We start from the raw sequence: 22,822 nt of genomic DNA, 5'->3' as shown, positions 1-22,822 counted from the left end.
GTAGTAAAATTTTAATATCCCCGGTTGGTACACTTTTGATACGTACTGCATCTTGCCGGTGTATTTTCAGGGAAAGTTAATTTCATTGTTAAACCAAGATAATCATGATTAGAATGGTAAATCTGACTTAAAGTGTCTCAAAATTCCCAAGGCTATTAGATTTAAATTTAAATTATGTAGAGCAGAAGTTGGCAAACTTTTTCTTAATGGGCCAGATAATAAATACTTAGGCTTTGTGGGCTGTATATCCTTATCAGAGTTTCTCACCTCTGCTCTTGTAGTGTTTTGAAAGCAGCCATAGACAATATGTAAATGAATGAGTGTGGCTGTATTCTAATAAAATTGTACAACAATAGGCGCCTGGCCCAGGCCTTAGTTTGTTGTCCGAGGAAATAGTTTGCTGACCCCTGATCTAAATATAGTTTGGGACTGTGAATACTAGTGAATACTTTTGATATTATGGATAACTAGTAGTTGGCTGTAGAAAGTTTCGTAGTTGTATGTTTTTATTATAAATATTGACTTTGTGAATAATTATGTTTTATTATACTGCTTTGTATGTTGGTATCTAAATATAGTGTTTACAGTTTTCCTTAAAAACAATGTGCTGACTTTTTTATTAGTCCAGCTTTTATAATAAATGTGTTGAATGGCAGTCTGACTTGATCACTTTTTTCTTCTGTTGAAATCTTTAGTTACTTTTAAAACTGTTAACAGTTAAATCTTGTTTTCAAATTTGTCTTCTAAAATAACATGTCTGCCCTTTTTGGAATATGGAATATTCTGCTTAACTTTCCTCAATTGCATTTTACAGATCGCCAGGAGAACCTCAGTCTGACAACATCGAAGCTAGCCGAATGTAAGTGTAACTTGGTTGAGGCTATGGTGTTTGTTAAGTTAACCTAGATTGCTTTAAAGGTGTCATGTTATTTGACAATAATTTCCAGTTGTAAGAGACTAATACATTAAAAAAAAAATTGGGAGAGAGGAATGTGCCTACTATTTTTCCTACCAAATAAATACCTCTAAACTTTGGTAACATGGTACTAGATTTCTACTTTTAAGTGGATAATTGTATACTCCTGGATTGTAATGTCTTTTTGGTCACCTAGAAGTTGTGGAGAAATAGAGAGGGGAAAGAGTCAGGTTAACAATCACTTATTAAATACTCACTATGTATAAAGCAGCTGGTGATGTCTTGTGGCTACAAAGATGCATAATAATTAGTCTCTAACCCAGATAATTTTACAGTGTACCTAGTAGAAAGACATAGAAGCAAATCATCTTTTTGGTAGAGTTATACTGAGGATGCAACAGGAACATTAAGGAATACCGTGTTACCTAGGTATTCAAAAGGAACCTAAACCAGGTGGCAGGGAAATAGGGGTGGCCAGGGAAGGCCAAATTAAATCTTGAACTGGAACTGGAACTTAGGTAGCCAGAAGCATAGTCAGAGTTGTTCTAGGCAGAAGCATGGGTAAAGTTATAAAGCTGCATAGTGTGTGTAGGGAACAGTAGGCATTTGAGGATTTTTAGATCATAAGTAGGAAAGTGAAAAATAACACTTGATAGAGAAAGGGCCTTGCCAGCTATGTGAAAGGCCTTGGCCTGTCTCTCATAAGTATCTGGGAGTCAATAAAGAATTTGCTGAGGAAGAGGTAGTAACCTTGTTAGACATAGGTTTTTAATAGTTTTGGCAGCAGAGAAACAGAATTGAAGAGAAGTCCGTGGTGGCAGGTGACCAGAGCTTCAGCAGTTCAGTCAGTGACAGCCCTAAGAAGGGCAGTGAATAGGAATTCAAGATAACGTTCTCTGGATTTAAGAAAAATATTTAGAAAGTGAAATAGTTAAGACCTCAGTGACTAGTTGTAAGAATTTAAGAAGTTTAAGGTAAGGTAACAGGAAGGTGGTAATTATTGAAGCAAGGTTTTTGAGATAGTAAGGGTTGAAATGAAGAATATAGGTATAGGGATTGCTTTGGAATAAGAGCAGAGACCCCTATCTTAAACTAGAAGAAGGAGATAAAGATGGTTATGTAATGTTAAATGTGTTTGCAGATGAGAATAGGGGAAGTCAAGGTCTTTTTTTTTTTTTTTTTAAGTTTATTTATTTTGAGAGAGAGAACGAGAGAGGGAGGGGCAGAGAGAGAGGGAGAGAGAATCCCAATCAGAGTCCACTGACAGCACGGAGCCTGACATGGGCTCAGTCCCATGAACCGTGAGATCCTGACCTGAGCCAGAATCAAGAGTCAGATGCTTAACTGACTGAGCCACCCAGGTGCCCCAGTCAAAGGTCATTTTTACTTGGAGTATTTTCTCAGTAAATTTGTATAGGTCTGCTACACCACTGTTTATTTCTCCTTTGAGATGTTAGTAGACACTTCTTGAAAAGGAGGTTCAATTGTTGAATAAATTTGGGAACTACAGAATTAAACAGGTTTCTTTACTGAAAATAGTGGAATACTTTAAAGTGCTGATGTACATTGTGAATCTCCAAAAGGGATTGTAAAATGTATTTCTCAAATTTATGTGTCCATGTAACGTTTTCATCCTATTTTTTTTGTGGTAAAATACATGTAACATTATTTTTTAAGTGCAATTCAGTGGTATTTAAGTACATTAACATTGTTGTGTAGATTCTCCACAACTCTGTGCATCTTGCAATGCTGAAACTATATCCTTTAAACAATAACTCCCAATTTCCCCTTCTCCCCACCTCCTGGCAACCATCATTCTACTTTCTATTTTGACTACTCTGTTTCATATAAGCGGAATTATTTATATTTGTCTTTTTGTGATGGCTTATTTCACTTAGCATAATGTTCTCAAGCTTTATCCTGTTGTGGCATTTGTCAGAATTGTCTTCCTTTTTAAGGCTGAATAATATTCTGCTATATGTATATAACATTTTGTTTATCCTTTCACCCATTAATGGACACTTAGATTACTTTCATGACATGTTTAGGACAACACAGATATCTCTTTGAGACCCTGCTTTCAATTCTTTGGGCATATTCCCAGAAGTAGGCTTGTTGGATCATATGCTAATTCTTTAATTTTTTGAGGAACCGCTATGCTTTTTTTAATAATCTCATCAACACTTGTAATTATCTGTTTTTGATAATTGCCATCCTAATGCAGTTATTTTTTTTATTCTAGTTTTGTGAGCATGTAACTTTCTAAGAAACATGTTTTAATAGGGTTTTGTGGAACACAGAGTTTGATTAGGGAATTTGAGAAGACTGTGCAAATTTGGAAAGTGTCTGGGGAGAATGGATGAAGAAGTAGACCAAATATTATTGAGTCTCATGCTACTGAGTGGTTAGTTGAGGTTAGGGAACATATACTTGGAGTTTAAAGAATTTCTTTAATAGCCAGAAAAGAGGCATGGTATTTCAAGGTTGGGTATTAGCAGAACAGATGGGACAGAATTACTAGTGGCATGTGCATAGGTTGTTAACACTGAAGTAAGTTGAATATGTAAGTCTTTGGTGATGGCCATGATTGGATATATTGTGGTGCCAGACAGAGGTGTTAGGCTGGTTACAAAAAGCCTTGATAGGTCAGAGAGATCGTTTAGTGTAAGTGAAATTTTTATAAGGATAGATGATAATGATCAGGGGTTGGATATTTAATATGCCTACAGTAGTGATTGACATAGAGAGGCGGTGAAGGTTTCTGAAGAAAGTCAAGTATTTTGGGTAAGAGGGGGCTAAAGTGTTGGGATAGATCATGAACACAGACATTGAAGTCAGCATGCCAGTGATATAAATGGGGGCAAAATAGAGCCTTTAGTATATGGGTATAATTTACCAGAAGAAAGGCATTCAGGTAGATAATATGATTTTCAAATGTAAGTTGTGTTTGTGTTGTGTTTATTTTGTTTTGATGGACATTGTTTTAAATACAAGGAATTAGAAGAATAATAGTGGATTTACGGGTTTTAGTTGTTTATGAAATCCTCACATAAAAGGGATGCAAGATAAGCAGTGCCTTTTGGGGTAAAACCAGGCTTTAGTGAAAGCTAAGTGGTTGAGGAACCATTATATAAAGCAGTTGAAGATTAGGGACCACTTGTATTATAAATATTTTTCTAGAGATCTTAGTAGAGTAGATTAATGGGATGAATCAATAGTAAAGAATAGAAAACAGTAGATGAAGCTTGGCATTTTGTAGTAAAAATGAAGGATAGCAAGAATGTGAGACATGGTAGGATATGTGTCACAAGATTCCAGATGAAACTCTGGTACTCAGTTCTGGTTGAGTTGAGCAAGCTGCCGTACTGTTTAACTTGATCATATTAAGGTAGAATAGCCGGGAATTAGACCTAACATGATGTCTTGATAACGGCGTCTAAGCTTCCAGATATAATCGTTGTAATACAGCTCTGTCTTCGTGTCCGTCCCCATTTCATAAATTATTATACCTGTGGAAGCTATAACCAGACAATGGTTTAGTAAAGTGAGTAGGTCCAGTTTATTCTACCAAAATTTTATGAGTTTTGATGTACAAAATAGATAATGAAGGATTCTTGGTTTTACCTAAGAATTATCCTAGGATCTTTGAATAATGGCAACATCTTGAAGAATGATTTTTTGGGGGGCAATTGGAGACACATTTGCATTTGGCATCCTTTACGGAACATCTTGGGTGCATTCTAAATGGTAATTATAAAATTAAAGAATATATCTAGTGTTGCCTATTCCCTAGGTTGCAGAAAAACAGTAAAAATCTTTAACAGTTGCATGCCATGCTATAGTTTAGCCTAGAAATAGAACTAACAAAATAACCCAGATCTTTTTATCCAATTGTATGAATAGTCGCCCTGTATTTTTAAAAAATTCATATATACCACATAGTGGAATATTTTTGTACATATTAATTTAGACTCTAATTTTTTTTAATGATTACGAAGCAATTTCTAGGAACTTCAGAATTCTCATCCTTTGGTAGTTACTCTCCAACCCTATCTTCAGTGCTTAGGCTGTATGTATGAGTGTATGACTAAGAAAATGGAACAAGGGTAAACATATCAACTGATTTATGGTTCTGTAATTGAAATAAATACTTAGTTTTCTGTAAATGTTGGTAGGACCCAGGTCTCAGGCCATCATTATTTTTTCTCTCCAGGTAAGAGCTCATATTTTCATCTCTAACTCTGACTTACCCTCTGAATTGTAAACTCATATATCCAATAATTGAATGTCTGATTCTCAAACTTAACAAGTCCAAGGTAGGTCTTGATTTTCATCCTCTCAAAACTACTTTTCTTGTAATCTTTTTGCCATCTCAATTAGTAGGAAGTCTTTTTTTTTCTTCCAGCTTATCAAAAACTTTGGAAGCATCTTTAATTTATCTTTGTCTTACTCAAGTTATCAGCAAATCATGTTGCCTCCACCTTGAAAATATCTTAATTGTACCACTTTATTTACACCATTTCCACCTTATCATGCTGATTTAAAGCCAATATCTTGTGCCAGAAGAATGAAATTGTTTCCCTGGTAGTCTTGCTGCTTCCATCCTTGCCCCTTTCATTGTATTTTCTGGGTAGCAGCCAGAGTGATCTGTTTTAAATTGAAGTTAAACCACGTTATTTATGCTCAAAACTTTTCAGGGGCTCCCTATATGTCTCAGAGTAAAATCTGAAGATCTTCGAGGCCCTGTACGAGCTTTCATTTTGTGTGGCCTTTCCATCTCTCTTGTTTATCTTTATATACACTGGCTTTATGATTTTGCCTTTAATGTTTTGATGTTCTTAAGACTTGTGCCTGTTGGGGTGCCTGGGTGGCTCAGTCGGTTAAGCGGCCAACTTCGGCTCAGGTCGTGATCTCGCGCTCCGTGAGTTCAAGCCCCGCGTCGGGCTCTGTGCTGACAGCTCAGAGCCTGAAGCCTGTTTCAGATTCTGTGTCTCCCTCTCTCTGACCCTCCCCTGTTCATGCTCTGTCTCTCCCTGTCTCAAAAATAAATAAAACATTAAAAAAAAATTAAAAAAAGAAAAAAGACTTGTGCCTGTTGTTTGCGACCCTTCTCTGTGGTATCCCCATGGCTTCCTTTCACTTGCCCCAGAGATCTCTGCTCAAATGATGTCTTATCAGAGGGGCCTTCCTTGACCAACTTCAACAAAGAATTGTCATGTTCTTTGTTTGCTGTTGCCTTTACCCTGTTAGTTTGTCATCATGGGATTTAATGTCATTTGACTTAATTGATTTCATTGTTGTCTGACTCATTTAATACTAGTATGGAAGCCTAATGATAGAGTGCCTGGCCTGCAAGAGGTAATCAGTAAATAATATATGAAAGAGTGAAATTATTAAGTTAATGCAAAATGTTTATTTCTGTCTTTTTAATTCCCTTGCAGAAGTGTTGGAAGAATTTTCTGGGATCAGTTTATGTGGAAATAACTGATATATATTTGTATACAACCCACAGAACTTATGTAGTAGCACCTGACATCTTGAGCACTTAGCATATAATAAACCACTGTGCTCAGTACTCCACATGCATTCTGTCATTTGATAATAAAAGTGAGCCTTCTTAAAACACAAACAATAACCAAAATATTTCTATAGGTATGTAAAGTTTAATTTCGTGAATTTGCATTTTATTTATTTATTGACATATAGTTGATGCATAGCGATACACTAGATTCAGGTATACAACATAGTGATTCAGCAACTCTACATTATGCCATGCTCACCAGAAGCATGGTTGCCATCTGTCACCATACAACACTATTACAGAACTATTGACTATATTCCTTATATTGTACCTTTCATCCCTGTGACTTATTCTGTAACTGGAAGCCTGTGCCTCCCATTCTTCTTCACCCATTTTTTCCCTCTCATCCACCCCTCTGGCAGCCACCAGTTCTCTGTATTTATGGATCTTTTTCTGCTTTTTGTTTGTTTTTGTGTTCATTTGTTTTTGGTTTTTTGGTTGTGTGGTTTTTTTTTTTTTTTTTTAAGATTCCACTTGTAAGTGAGATCATATGGTATTTGTCTTTCTCTTACTTCACTTAGCATAATACCTTCCAGGTCCATCAGTATTGTCTTAATTGGCAAGATTTTGTTGTTTTTAAACCTGAGCCTTTTAATCAGATTAGACTCTGGAGTTACAGCTTGTATCCTCTGATAGAGACTGAAGAACTGGTACAATTTCTTAAATTTTTGGTAAAATTCATCAGTGAATTCATTTGGTTCTAGTGCTTTCTGTTTTGGAAGGTTACTTATTTATTCAGTTTTCATATCAGATATAGGCCTATCAGGTTGTGTATTTCTTGTGAGTTTTGGCAGAGTGGGTCTTATAAGGAGTTGGTCAGTTACATCTAGGTTGTCAAATTTGTGGGTATAGAGTTACTCGTAGTATATCTTTTATCCTTTTAATGTTTGTGGGATCTGTTGTGATGTCCCCTATTTCATTTGTGATACTAGTAATTCATTTTTTCCTTAGTTAGCCTGGCTAGAGGAGTATTGATTTCATTAATCTTTTCAGAGAACTTTTGATGTTGATTTTTCTCTGTTGGTTTCCGTTTTTCAATTTCATGGATTTCTGTTACAATATTATTTCTTTCCTTTTGCTTACTTTGGATTTAATTTGCTCTTTTTTAGTTTATTAAGGTGGGAATATAAATGATTAACTTTAGTTCTTTCTTTTTTTTCTAATACATGCATGCAGTGTTAATAAATTAGTGCACTAATAATTAGTTAGTGCTCTCTAAGCACTATTTTCACTGCATTCCATTCCACAATTTTGATAAATTGTGTTTTCATTTTTATTTAGTTGAAAAGAATTTTTGGTTTCTGTTGGGATTTCTTTGTTGACTTGTTTAATATCCATGTATTTTGAGATTTTCCAGTTAATTGTTCTGTTACTGATTTTGGCTTAATTCTATTGTAGTGTAAGAGTAGACTTTGTATGATTTCTATTATTTTAAATTTGTTAAGGTATATCATATGGCCCCGAATGTGATATATCTTGACGAATTTTCTGTGTGAGCTTGAGAAAAATGTGTAATCTGCTGTTGTTGGATGAGGTAGTCCAGAGATGTCAATTATATCTAATTGATTGATGGTGCTTTTGAGTTCAACTATGTCTCTACTGATTATCTGCCTGCTAGATCTGTCCATTTCTGATAGAGGGGTGTGGAAGTTTGCAACTATGATGGTGGATTTATCTATTTTTCTTGTAGTTGTATCCGTTTTTGCCTTATTTAATCTGATGCCTTTTAGTTAGGTTCACAGATGTTAAGGATCATTATGTCTTCTTGGAAAATTAAACTGTTTATCATTATGTTGTGTCCCCTCTTTAATTCTGATGACTTACCTTGCTTTTGAAGTCTGCCCTGTCTGCCCAGCTTTCTTTTCATTGTTAGCACAGTACATTTTTAAATTTTTAATCTGTATGTTTATATTTGAAGTGTAGACAATGTATAGTTGCATGTTATTTTTTTTTTAATGTTTATTTTTGAGAGAGAGAGAGACCCAGTACAAGCAGGGGAGGGGCAGAGAGAGGGAGACACAGAATCTGAAACAGGCTCCAGGCTCTGAGCTGTCAGCACAGAGCCCAACGCAGGGCTTGAACCTAGGACTGAGATCATGATCTGAGCCGAAGTTGGATGCTTAACTGACTGAACCACCAAGGCGTCCTTGGATGTTATTTTTTTGATCCAGTCTGGCAATCTGTGTCTTTCAGTTGATGCATTTAGAACACTAATGTTGAAAGTGATTATTGATACAGTTGGATTAGTACCTAACATTTTTGTTACTGTTGTCTATTTGTTGCTCTTGCTCTTTTTTCCTGTTTTTGTCTTCTACCCTCTTTATTCCTTTTGTGGTTTTACTTGAGCATTGTATATTGTTCCATTTTCTCTCACTTGCAAGTAGATCAGTTAGTTACTTTTCATTTAACTTTTCTTTTTGGGGTTGTCTTAGAGTCTGTAGTATACATTTATATCTTAACCTAGTCTACTTTCAAGTAACACTATACATGTCGCAGGGAATGGGAGCACCTTATAATATTCCTTTCTTCTGTCCTTTTATCATTGCTGTCATTTATTTCACATATATAAACATGTATTTAAAATTTTACACACATAAATAGTCATAACTGAATAAATTGTTGGCATTATTATTTTAAACAAACTGTTATCTGTTATATCAATTAAGGTTAAGAAGAATAAGTTATTTTATTTCCACTTACTCCTTTGGTAGTGGTCTTTCCTTATATAGATAATGAGTTTCTGATCTACATCATTTCCTTTCTGTCTAAACAAGTTCTCTTAATATTTCTTGCAAGGCAAATGTACTGACAACAGATTCCCTCCCCCCCCCCTTTTTTTTTGCTTGAGAGTCTGTTTCTTTTCTACTTTTGAAGAATGATTTCTCAAGGTACAGAATTCTTAGGTTGGTGGGGGTTTTTTTCTTTGACTCTTTTTCATTCCACTCTCTTGCTTTCATCGTTTCTGAGAAGTCAGATGTAATTTTTATCTTTATTCTTCTGTAGTTGTTTTCCTCTTGGCTTCTTTCAAAATTGTTTCTTTTTTTTTAATTAATTTTTTAATGTTTATTTTTTAGAGAGAGACAGTGTGAGTGGAAGAGGGGAAGAGAGAGAGAGTGTGAGGCACAGAATCCAAAGCAGGCTCCAGGTTCCGAGCTGTCAGCACAGAGCCTGACATGGGGCTCGAATCCACAAACTGTGAGATCATGACCTGAGCTAAAGTTGGACACTTAGCCGAGTGAGCCACTCAGGCGCCTCTCAAAATTTTTTCTTTATCTTTGATTATTTGTAGTTTAAAAATGATGTGCCAAGTGTAGTTTTTTGGTTTTGGTGTGTTTTTGTTTTTGTTTTTGTTTTTGTTTTTGTTTTTTTGTGGGTGTTTTTTGTTTGTTTTACAATTTATTCTTTTTGATGTTTTCTGAATTTCCTGGATCTGTGGTTTGATGTCTGATACTAATTTGGGGACATTCTCAGTCATTATTGTTTCAGTTCTGATTCTGTCACTTTCTTCTGATATTCCCATTTTGTGTATGTTACACTTTTTGTAGGTCCCACAAGTCCTTGCGTATTGTTTTTGCCAATCTTTGTTCTCTTTGCTTTTCAGTTCTGTTTCTTTTGGTATATTTTCAAGTTCAGGATTTCTTTCTTCAGTTGTTTGCAATTCATTATTAAGCTCATCAAAAATAGTTTTCATTTCTGTTACAGTGTTTTTGAACTCTGGTTTTTCTTTTTTGAGTCTTTGGTTTTTCTCTGCTTACATAGTTCTGCTGTTCTTTTGTGCTGTCTACTTTATCCATTAGAGTCCTTAGCATATTAATCATAGTTTAAATTTCTGGTATGTTAATTCCAACATCCCTGCTGTATTTAGTTCTTGTGTTTGCTGTCTTTTCAGACAGTGTTTTATTGCCTTTAGTATGCCTTGTAATATTTCTAGATAGCTGGATGTGATTTCCCAGGTAAAAGGAATTGCTATAAATAGGCCTTAATAATATGGTATTGTGTTGTAGGAGGAAGGGAAGTGTTCTGTAGTCTTTTGTTTACGTCTTAGTCTTCTAGTGAGCCTGGCTGTGCCTCTGGATTGTGAACTTTCATTTTTTTTTCATCCCCTCTTAAGTGGAACAGGATGACTAGAGTGGGCTGGAGTTGGATGTTTCCAGTACACAGGCCAGTTAGGCTCTGATAATACCTGGCAGATTAGGCTCTGGTTAACTAGTGTCCCCTGAGGATAGGTCTTGTTGTGAATTCTCTGATCTATCTCAAATGTTTCCTTTTTCCTCCCCTGCTAGAAGCATGAGGGGATTTTTCTCCAGCATTTGCTGTGAGAGCCTGGTTGAGTTTTTTGAGGTAAATATCACAAAATTGTGGGGGCTCTGCTGTGGCTAGGTCCCTTTGGGAGTTTTTAACTATTAGACTTTTCTGTGGTGAGCCTCCAGGAATTTGTCAATTGCAGTTTAGGTTTTCCTCTCACATCACAGATTCCGATGATGGTTTCCTGTTCTCTGCTTCAGTAAACCATGGCTGCGTGTATTTGCCTCTCTCTCTCTAGTCTTTGGGGCAGCAATTTGCCCTGTATCCCTCTTCCAATAACCCAAGAAGAGTTGTTAATTTTTTGTCTGTTCAGATTTTTACCTGTTGTTTGATTGGAGTAGCAGCTTTCTAGCTCTTTACATGTGGAACCAGAAGTCAGAAATTGAGATCTAGCTTGGATGCTTTTATTTTCTATATGGAATGGGAAAAATAATTCTGTGTAACTTCCAACTTAGATATATTTAACATGTATAACAGCATTTATGGATTAAATAACATCTGGAAGTACATTCTAAAGATACAAATCTCTTTCATCGACAAATACCATATGATTTTGCTCGTGTGGAATTTAAGAAACAAAACGAACATATGGGAGGGCGGGAAAGAGAGGGAAACAAACCATGAGAGACTCTTAAAAATAGAGAACAAACTTAGGGTTGATGGAAGGAAGTGGGTGGGGGATGGGCTAGATGGGTGATGGGTATTGAGAAGGGCACTTGTGATGAGCACTGGGTATTTATGTAAGTGATGAATCACTGAATTCTCCTGAAACCAGTATTGCACTGTATGTTAACCAACTAGAATTTAAATAAAAATTTGGAAAAAAATCTATTTAGTCAATAGAGATAATTTTTTTTCAGTATCCTCTCCTATAGGTTCTGATAACTGTGTTCTTCTCCAGATTGAGCCTTTGCATATTCTTTTTATGCTTCTGTTAAAACCTATGAAATTGGGAGGTATTTTTTGTTAAAAAAGATGCTCATATTTTTTGTTCCATTTTAAGTTCCAGTGTAATTAACATACGGTTTTATATTTTACAGTAAAGTGATTCAACAGTTCTATGCATTACTCATTGCTTATCATGATAAGTATACTCTTAATCCCCTTTACCTATTTCACTAATCCTCCCCTTGCTCCCATCAGTTTGTTCTCTTAGTTAAGAGTCTGGTTTTTTTGTTTGTTTATTTGTCTCTTTTTTCTTTGTTGAGGTTCTTAAATTCTGTGTATGAGTGAAATTGTATTTGTTTCTCTCTGAATGACTTATTTCACTTAGCCTTATGCCCTACAGATCCATCCATGTTTCTGCAAATGGCAAGATTTCATTTTTTATGGCTAAGTAATATTCCATTATATATGTACCACATCTTTATCCTTTGATCTGTCGATTGACACCTGGATTTTTTCCATATCTTTGCTATTGTAAATAATACTCCAGTAACCATAGAGTGCATTTACCTTTTTGAATTACTGTGCTCATCTTCTTTGGGTAAATACTCAGTAGTGGAATTACTGGATAATATGGTAATCTATTTTAAATTTTTTGGGGAACCTCCATACTGTTTTCCACAGTGACTACACAGTTTTCATTCCTACCAACAGTGCACAAGGGTTCCTTTTTCTGAAACTGGGAAGTATTCTGACAGGTATTTCCTTTTATGGTTAAATACTAGAAAAAGATAGGGTTAATTGACACTGTTATTTAGATAATACCAGAAGAGAAATTGAAGGACCTTTATTAAAGTTTCATAATTTACTAGGTCCTGAGGATATAACTGTAAAGAAGTTATTTGGTCATGTGTCTCAGGGAACCTACCATCTAAATAATTGGCATTTATAATAAGGCACATTTAGAGTAGGTACAGGTTGCTGTGGGATCAGAGAAGGGATATGTAATAATCTTGGAAGTGATATCTAAGCTGAGTCTTTGAGAATTACTTGGTGTAAGTAGGGATCATAGTATTCTGGGCAGGAAGAAAACTTTTCTAACACCTGGAACCAAGGAAGACGGTAGAACAAATCCTTTTAACTGTAGGAAGTTCAGTATTGCTGGAATGTAGATTTAGGAGATGGGAGGGGATGTGCTAAAAAAAATGTAGCTGGAAGCAGAAAGGCATGACAAAGTGAAGTAGTCAAGTGAAAGGCCTCTACACTACTGAAAAGCCCTGGGTTTTCTTCTGATAGACATAGGAGCTAATGAAAAGTGTTAGGCTTTGAAGTGGCTTGAATTGGTCTACTTTTCTACCACATGAAGCATCATATAAACTTACACATTGTATTTTAAATAGAAGGTATTGTGCTTCTGGTTAATGGTAAGAATGAATGAATAGATGAGCTCCCTCTGGCTTAGTCTTCTCAGAAAGCAGAATGAGCAAAACCTGGCTGGTTTTGTTCAGGTACTCTAATAAAATGTTGTTTAGAATCTATGTTAATTTTGCATTTTATTCATTATATCTTATGTGTCCCTAAAAAGGTTTTAAGAAACATTAATGGGGATGGTGTACTTTATTACATAGAACTTGCTGGCTATAAATGGGATTCAAAGTTAAAAGATGTAGTGAAAATAGATGCTATTTCCCCTAAATTATTTAAAAGCAGGACTTTCTGATTTACTGGATCCTTTATTGGCTTCTGCAATCTTCTTGCTAGGATAATTGTAAGGATTAAAGGACACAACATACAAAAACCATTCACTATAGGTTAATGCAGGTTAATGAGTGGTGGTTGTTTTTGTTATCATTTTAGATTGTAGCACTACCTTCTACCCAGTTGCCCATAATAGAAACCTAGGCATTTATCTCTTTCCACTCATTTACCCCCTACATGCTACATCTTTTAAATATTTCTTGCATTAGTTTCCTTCTCTTCATTCCTGCTGCTTTCTTTCCCTGGTGTATTACAGTAGTCATCACCTAACTGGATTGCCTGCCTCCACTTTTGCCAGCTTTGATCCCAATTTACAAAATAGAATTGTCATAAAGGCAAATTTGGCTTAATCACTGACCTGCTTAAACCCTTCAGTGACTTGTATTGAATGTGTTTTTATCTAGTGGTTTATAAATAGTATTGTGATGCCTCTGAAATTTTTTGCAAGATGGAGTATATGTGCATTTTTATGAGGTGAAAATCATTCACCTTTATTAGATTACTTTTCTGCTGACTAAAATCAGAATTCAAAGTCTCTCATAATCTGGCTCCTCCCTTCCGCTTCATATTTTTGATTCCTGTTTTGAACTGTATCTTTGAAATTGTCATAGGATGTTCTCAGGCTCTTGTGCCTTTACTCATTCCCTTCTTACCTGAAATATTCCTTGTATTTTTTTGTTCTCTCCTAGTCATCCTTTGTGACTTATCTTGGCTAAGTTGTCTTTCTTTATATTACTGTACCTCTGTATTTCCTATGATATTTAAATCATCTGGCCTTTATCTTTTCAAGCAGCAAATTTCTTAAAGAAACAGCTAATATGAAAATAGCCAGAGAACTTGGAATAGATTCTCAAGCAGAGTTAAACTATGCTGAAAGAGACATTTGGAACTCATCAGGTATTGACTTGAAAAAGATGAAATGGTTCAAAGAGAAATTTAAAAGAGAAAGTGTCTAATGGCTGGTCCCTGGGAGTATAAACATTTCCAGATTAGGGAGGGAAGTCTGTGAAGAACAGTCAGAGAGAAGGGAGAAAATCAGGAAATGTGTCCTGAAAGCCCACAATAAATTTCCAGGTCTGCATTTCTCAGCAAGGTTAAAACAAAATAAGGAGTGAAAAGTGATGACTGTCAAGAATAGTTTCTGTATCACTAGATACAGAAGCTAGGTTACAGGTGCAGTAAGCCTGACCTGTTTGTTTCCCACACATTGTTATTCTTGTTCTCCACTGATGTTTCTGAACTGTTACTATTCTCTCAGCATAAAAATTCCTGCTCCTTTGAGGCTATGCATTCTGGCTATGTCATCTTTATGGCTATGTCTGTCTTCATTGTTAGTCACTTCTCAGTCTTTGAAGTACTCTTTTCACCTCTGTTTTGCTGCTCCTTTCCATTTCCATGGGCATGCTAATGTTTATTATTTAATGTTAATTAAAACAGCCACCTCAGGTTGTGATCTTTGTATGCTTTCTTACTTGCTTTCTCTCCTGTTTTTCCTGTCTTTGAGAGGTATCCTGTGGCCCCTCTGCTGTCTTCCAGTCTCCATCCCTGGTTCTTCTATTTCCTGAGGTGGAGTGTTTAATTCAGACCCAGGAGATGGAATAATCAAATATGATTATATTTGAAACATAAGTGAAAACATATAATAATGAAAACATATAATATAAATATAAAACATATATATAAATATAAATAAAATATAAATAAAATATATAAATATAAAACATATAATAATGAAAACATAAGTGAAACATACAATAATATATGTTGCCTTTTCACTCTGTTGATGGTTTCCTTTGCTGTGCAGAAGTTCACTGTAGTCTCATTTGTCTATTTTTGCTTTTGTTTTATGTGGTTTTAGTTGTGCTTTTGGTGTTACATTGCCCAATCCAGTGTAATGAAGCTATTTCCCTATGTTTATTTTTGGAGTTTTGTAATGTTGGGTTTTATGTTTAGGTCTTTATTTATTTTTTAATGTTTATTTTTGAGAGAGAGAGAGAGAGAGAGAGAGAGAGTGTGTGTGTGTGTGTGCGCGCGCGTGCATGCACGCATGAGTTGGGGAGGGGCAGAGAGAGGAGGACAGAAGATCTGAAGTGGGCTCTATGCTGACATCAGAGAGCTTGATGTTGGGCTCAAACATATAAACTCTGAGATCCTGACCTGAGCTGAAGTCAGATGCTCAACTGACTGAGCCATCCAGGCGCCCCTATTTGTTTTAATGTTTATTTATTTATTTATTTATTTATTTAGAGAGAGTGTGAGTAGGAGAGGGTCAGAGAGAGAGGGAGAGAGAGAATCCCAAGCAGGCTCCACCCTGTAACCATAGAGCCCCACATGAGGCTCGATCCCATGAACTGTGAAATCACAATTCAAGCCAAAATCAAGAGTCGGTTACTCAACCACCCAGGCCCCCGTATGTTTAGTTCTTTAATCCATTTTGGTTAACCTTTTTTTTTTTTTTTTTTTAATGTAGTATAAGATGTAAGGCTCCAACTTCATTCTTTTGCATTTGGATATCCAGGTTTCCCAGCACCATTTGTGGAAGAGGCTCTTGTTCCCCCATTGGATAGCCTTGGCATCTATGCCACAGTTTATTTGACCATATATGTGAGTTTATTTTTGGGTTCTCTGATGTGTTTCATTGGTCTGTGTCTTGTCTTTATGCCAGTACATTACTGTTTTGGTTTCTGTAGCTTTGTAAGATGTTTTAAGTCAGGAAGTATGAGACTGGCTTTGTTTTCTTTCTCAAGATTGTTTTTGTTGTTTGGGTCCTATTGATATTCCATGAATTTTAGATTTTTTTTTTATTTTTTTTATTTAAAACATGCCAGTTCAGTAGGGTTTGAATTGAATATGTAGATTGTTTTGGGTAGAATGGGCATTTAAAAATATTAAGTCTTACCGTGAACACAGCATGTTTACATTTGTGTCTTTAGTTTCTTTCAGCAGTATTTCATAGTTTTCATTGTATATTTTTCATTGTTCTCTTTATCCATTGTTTCCCTTTTAGTGTTTTCAGTTATCCATGGTCAACTGCATTGTGGAAGCAGATGATGATTCTTCTTCGGTGTTGTCAGATTTTGGTCAATAGTAGCCTAATACTACATCACAAGGCATCTGTCATTCACCTTATTTCATTTCATCACATAGGCATTTTATCATCTCACATCATTAGAAAGTTGAGTACAGTAGTACAATAAGGTAGTTTGAGAGAAAGACCACATTCACGTAACTTTTATTGTAATATATTGTAATTGTTCTATTTCATTATTATTGTTACTGTCTTAACTGTGCTTAATTTATTAATTAAACTTTATCAAAAGTATCAATAGGAAAATATATATATAGGTTTTGGTACTGTTGTGGTTTCACACATCTGTTGGAGTCCTTAGAGTCCCCACAAATAAGGGGGACTGTTACATAAGTCTACTTCCTTAGTTAAGTTTCTTTAGTAAAGTATTTTTTTCTTTTTGATGCTTTTGTAAATGGGAATATTTTTTATTTCCTTTTGTTCACTGTTTATAGAAATACAACTGGATTTTGCATTGGTTGACTTTTGTATCCTGTAATTTTACTAAGTTTGATTTATTCTAACAGTTTTTTTACAGGGTCTAAATTTAGGGTTTTCTACACATAAGATCATGTCATCCGCAAACAGAGATAATTTTGTTTCTTCCTTTCCAGTTTGGATGCCTAATTGCTTTGTCTAGGATTTCTAGTACTGTTTTGAAAAGAAATGGTAACAATGGGCATCCTTGCCTTGTTCCTGATTTTAGAGGGAAAGCTTTCAGTTTTATACCATTACGTATAATCTTCGCTCTGGGCTTTTCATATATGGCTTTTATTGTGTTGAAGTAATTTCCTTCCTTGTCTAGTTTGTGGAATGTTTTTATTATGAAAGGATCTTGATTTTTGTCAAATGCTTTTTCTGTGTCAGTGGAGTGATCATGTTATTTTTGTAATTTTGATAATTCATTGTGTTGGATTGATTTTTGTATGGTGAAGCATCCTTACATTCCAGGAATAAATTCCACTTGGTGATGATATAACTCTTTTAATGTATTGTTAAATTCTAACTGCCTAGTATTTCATTGAGGGTTTTTGCATCAATAATCATTAGGGATATTTGTCTGTATTTTTCTTTTCTTCTTTGTCTTATTTTGGTATCAGGGTAATGTTGGCCTCATGGGATGAGTTTTACAGTATTCCCTTCACTTCAGGTTTTTGGAGGAGTTAGAGAAGGGTTCTTGTTAATTTTTTTTTTTTTTTTTTTAATCATTGGTAGATTCTCCATTGAAACTATCTGATTCTGGGTTATTCATTGTTGGGAAGTTTTGTATTACTGATTCAGTCTTTTTACTAGTTACAGGTTGCTTCGGATTTTTTATTTCCTCATGATTCTGTCCTGTTAGATTATATGTTTCTAGAAATATACTCATTTCTTCTAAGTTATCCAATTTTTGGCATGTGTTGACAGCAGTCTCTTATGATCCTTTTTATTCTTATGGCATCCGTTATAATGTGTCTTTTTTCATTTTTGACTTTTGTTTTATGAGCATTTTCTCTTGGTCTAATTAACGGTTTGTTGATATTCTTAATAGTCTCAAAAAACCAATACTAAATTGTTGAATTTTTATTTTTCTGTCTCTATTTCGTTTAATTGTGCTGTAATCTTTATTATTCCCTCCTTTGATGAACTTTGAGTTAGTTTTTCTAATTTCTTGAAGTCTGAAGTTAGGTTGTTCATTTGCGGTCTTTGTTTTTTACTATAGGCATTTACTACTATGAATTTCCCTTTTCATACTGCTTTTGTGGCATTCCATACATTTTGGTATGTTGTGTTTTATTGTCCTTTGTCTCCAGATATTTTCTGCTTTCCCTTCGGATTTTTTCTTCTGACATATTTGTTATTCAGGAATATGCGGTTTGATTTTCCCGTATTTTGTAGATATTCATGTTTTTCTTTTGCTTTTGATGTCTAGCTTCATTCCGTTGTAGTCAGAAAAGATACTTGGTATGATTTCAGTCTCCTTAAGTTTGTTAAAACTAACTTTATGGTATAACGTGATCTCCTGTGGAAAATGTCCCATGTACAACTGAGAAAATGTGTATTCTGTTGTTGAGTATAATGTCTTGTGTTTTTTTAGGTCCATTTGGTCTAATGCTAAGGTCCTGTGTTTCCTAATCGGTTTTCTTTCCCATTATTGAAAGTGGGATATGGAAACGTCCTATTATTACTATGTTACTATCTTTCTTTTCTCTTTAGTTCTTTGTCATTATTTGCTTAATGTATCTGGCTGCTCTTCTGTTAGGTGCATATATATTTATAATATATATTTTTGGCGAATTAACCCTTTTATCATATAATGTGTCACTTGTTTCTTTTTTCTATATATATGTGTGTGTGTACATATATATATAGCCATATATATATGTATATGTATACATATATAATCATTCTTTCTCTTTTTTGGTTATTATTTGCATAGGATGTCTCTTTCCATCCTTTCAGTCTGTGTATATCCTTCTATCTAATGTGAGTCTCTTGTAAGTAACATATAGTTGTGTCTTATCTTTTTTTTTTTTTTTAAATCCACTCACCCACTCTGTGTCTTTTGATTGGGGAGTTTAATCCATATACCTTTAAAGTAATTACTGATAAGGAAGACTTCCTATCGCCATTTTTATGGGTTTTGTGTGTCTTGTAGTTATTTTTTTCCTTCTCTGTGAGGTCTTCCTTTGTGTTTCATTGATATTTTTTTGTAGTGACATGCTGTGATTCCTGTCTCGTTTTCTTTTGTATATCTTCTCTAGGCATTTTCTTTCTGGTTACCATGGGAATTACATAAGACATCTTATAGTTGTACTGTAGTTATAATCTATTTAAAACTAATAGCAATTTCAATTGCATACAAAAACTCTACTCCTTTACATCTTTCCCCCTGAAATATGTTTTGTATCAATTTTATTTATAGTTGTTTAAAAAATGTTTTCATCTTTCACATCTTTTGCATCTACCTGACTGATTTACTCACCACCATTACAGTATTACAGGATCCTGTATTTGTCCATATATTTACCTTTACCAAACAGTTTTATATTTTTACATGATTTTGTATTTACAGTCCTTTTTATCTTTTTCTTTTCTTTTTTTTTCAAGTTGAAGGACTTCCTTTTTGTAAGACAGGGCTAGTAGTGAGGAACTGTCAGCTTTTGTTTATCCTTGGGAGTCTTTATTCTTCATTTAGAAAGTCAGTTTTGCTAGATACAGTGTTTTTGGTTGGCACTTATTTTTTTCAACACTTTGAATATATTATCCCACTTCTTTCTGGTCTTTCTGCAAGGTTTCTGCTGAGAAACCCGCTGATAGTCTTAGGATAGCTGCCTTTGTACATGACTAGTCATTTTTGTTTTGCTGTTTTCCAGATTCTCTCTGTCTCTGACTTCTGACAGAGATTATAGTGTGTTTTAGTATCAGCCTCTTCGGGTTCATTGTAGTTGGAGTCCTTCAGACCTCTTAAAATTAGATATCCATTTCCTTCCTTACATTTGGGAAGTGTTTGGCCATTACTTTTTCAGATAAGCTGTCTGCCACATTCTTTGTTCTCATGGAATTCCTCTAAGTGCATATATTAGTAGGGTTGGTGGTGTCCTACAAGTGTCTTGGGGTTTCTTCACTTTTCTTCCATTTTAAAAATTGCCTCTGACTCAGTAATTTCAAATGGCCTGACTTTGGGTTTATTTTCTTTCTTTTGTTTGATTAAGTCTATTGTTCCCTCGTGAATTTTCAGTTCAGTTATTGTATTCTTTTTATTTCTAGAATTTTTGGTTAGTTCTTTTTTATATTTTTTGCTGATGAATTCTTTTTTTGTGTATGCATGGTGATTTCATCTAGTTGTTTTCCTTGTGTTCTCTTGTAACAAATTGAGTTTCCCTGAGGCAGTTATGTTGCATTTTTGTCAGGTAATTCATAGATCTCTGCTTCTTTAAGGTCATTTCTAGAGCTTGATTTTGTTCCTTTGATTGGAATTGGACTGTAATTTCTTGGTTTTGGGGGGGGTACTTTGTAGTTTTTAATATGCATTTTAATTTTGTGTGTGTGTGTGTGTGTGTAGATTTTGCCTCTGATAAAAACAACCACCTCTTCCAGTCTCTCTGAATTGGCTTCATTGAGGGGAAGACCTTCATTAGAGATTCTTGGTAACTCTAATACCTTTTATTGGGGTGTATCTTTTTCGGACTTACGCTTGTAATTTCCCAGTGAAAGACTTAATTGGTTTCTTTTTCAAGAGCTTCAAGTACTCTAGTCCTGAAACAAGCCAGTGTTTTCTGTAGCCTCTAGGCGTCCAGTATATGCTGGTTCCATCAGTGCTCCAAGTCTGGCCAATACAAAAACTTGTCCCTTTGACAGCTCCTTTCACCCCAAAAAACAGGAATGTTGGACATAATTCCAATGGGTGAAGCTGCAGGTTGAGCTTTTCATCATGAGTATGAACTGTGCCATCTTGGGGAGGGATTGATACAGTTGAAATGAAAGTTTTTCTTACATATATCTGGCTCTTTTTGGCTTGGAGCTTGCTGGGGGTACTGCAACTTTCTAACTGGTTTCTAGAGGTCTCATAAAGGGTTTTTGGACCATGTATATAAATTAATGTTCCTGTGAGGGAATAAATTCTGGAGCTTCTTTTTCCTCCATCTTGCAGACATCTCTCCTGGTTGGCTTCTTATCTTTGTTCAGATAAATTTAGTATTTCTCCAATTCATTTGGTCGGAGGAAAATGCCAGAAGATTTATCACCTATACAAAGCTAACTTAGACATATTAGTAAATTATCTTTAGTATAAGTTCAAAGATCTGTTTCAGGATTTTCTCATTATAACACTGAAAAGTCTACTTGTTTCTCAACAGTATCTATAAAAGCTATTGTTTCTAATAACTCCAAGGTTTAGTCAGCTCCCTAAACCCCTAAAAAAGATGATTTTGTAAGAGTGATTAAAATATTCAGAATGTAAAATAACCCATTAACCAGATCTTTATCACAAAATTTTGGGCATATTGCCTGGTCCATGGTAGACACAGAAGTATGTTATCAACCAAGGAATGAATTTCTGTCTTGATTATATTCGAATTAGAAAGAAAAAAAAAAAATCAAAGACTATATTTCATGATTGTCACAGATAATTGATAGATACCCTATACTAATGCCAACAAGTATTTTGTGTTTTTGTGTTTCTATCCTTTTAGGATCTTAATTAGAGGGAGGCAGATGGATATAGTTCGGTTTTTGTTCGTTACAACTTCACCATAAAATGTGATACTTTTTTAAAAAACAGGTTAAAGGTAAATAAATATTTTGTTCTACAGTTTTACTTCATGTTTAATGTATAACACACACTCTGGGCATTGAGATTATAAAGCTCAATAAAGTAATACTTTGGGATTATTATTATGTTGACTTTATCATAGTAAAATATGCTGATTTATATTTATATTTTTCTCCTGAAAATATATCTTATTCTGTAGTTAATGGATTATTGGTAGGATATAGTGTAATAATGACTTCAGAATTGTACGTTCAGTCTTGAAATAATCTAACATTTCATGCAGTTCCATTGTAACAGACCCAACCTTAAACCTAACAGCTATGTTACAGATGTTTTATGTCATCCAATTTTCTAAGGTGTAATACTACCTTGGATATCATTGTTCACTCTTCCAAAATTTTTATGTTAAATATAACTGTAGGGGAGGGGATGGAGTGTTTACAAAGCCAACATCCCAAAAGGAACAGAGAGACACACTACTTTGAGAAATCAGTAAGCAAGTGTTTATTAGCTTTATAGATTGAGCATACAAGCCTTTTTATCTCTGGCGTCTCGATTCCTCACATCTTCATTTAACTTCATCTTCAGTTAAAGTCACTCTGCTTACATTGACTTTTTTATCTTTGCCTTTTTATCTTCTTTTATTATTTTATACTCTATCATTAGCTTTTTTATTATATAAATATTTTTTTAGAGAGAGCGCATAAGTGGAGGGGAGGGTTGGGAGAATCTGAAGCAGGTTCCACGCTCAGTGTAGAGCCCATCGCTGGGCTCAATCTCATGAACCTGGGATTATGACCTGAGCCGAAATCAAGAGTCAGATGCTTAACCGTCTGAGCCACCCAGACGCCCCTACCATTAGTTTTTATGTTAACATGTCACAGTTACTATTTCTTTTATGTTCTGCCGTTTTTAATTGATTCCAATCTTGTTTGCTCATTGTTCGTTAACACATCTTCCCTTTCTGACAGTAGCAGTTTCTGTGGTTTCATCTTTTTTGTTCCTGTATTCATTACTTATTTTTCAGCTACCTGTTTAATATCTTTTTTCAACTTT

At 34.8% G+C, this 22,822-nt stretch overlaps 1 protein-coding gene across 12 annotated transcripts in view; it reads left to right on the top strand.

The window, feature by feature from the left end:
- The window catches only part of UBE3A (ubiquitin protein ligase E3A), a 92,278-nt gene that overhangs the window by 22,048 nt on the left and 47,408 nt on the right, over positions 1 to 22,822 (top strand). For 10 of the 12 annotated variants that reach the window (XM_015064089.3, XM_015064088.3, XM_015064086.3 and 7 more), the window contains one exon: positions 815 to 859. The exons of 1 other annotated variant lie outside the window; for it this stretch is intronic. In XM_015064089.3, the coding sequence (XP_014919575.1) occupies positions 858 to 859 (2 nt within the window). In that variant the 5' untranslated portion in view covers positions 815 to 857. Of the gene's footprint in view, positions 1 to 814; positions 860 to 15,963; positions 16,050 to 22,822 lie in introns of those variants that run through there. One more of the 12 variants, XM_053223666.1, reaches the window with a different exon arrangement.

This window comes from Acinonyx jubatus, chromosome B3 (assembly GCF_027475565.1).
Source record: "Acinonyx jubatus isolate Ajub_Pintada_27869175 chromosome B3, VMU_Ajub_asm_v1.0, whole genome shotgun sequence".
NCBI lineage: Eukaryota > Metazoa > Chordata > Mammalia > Carnivora > Felidae > Acinonyx > Acinonyx jubatus.
This window is presented reverse-complemented; position numbering and strand designations above follow the sequence as displayed.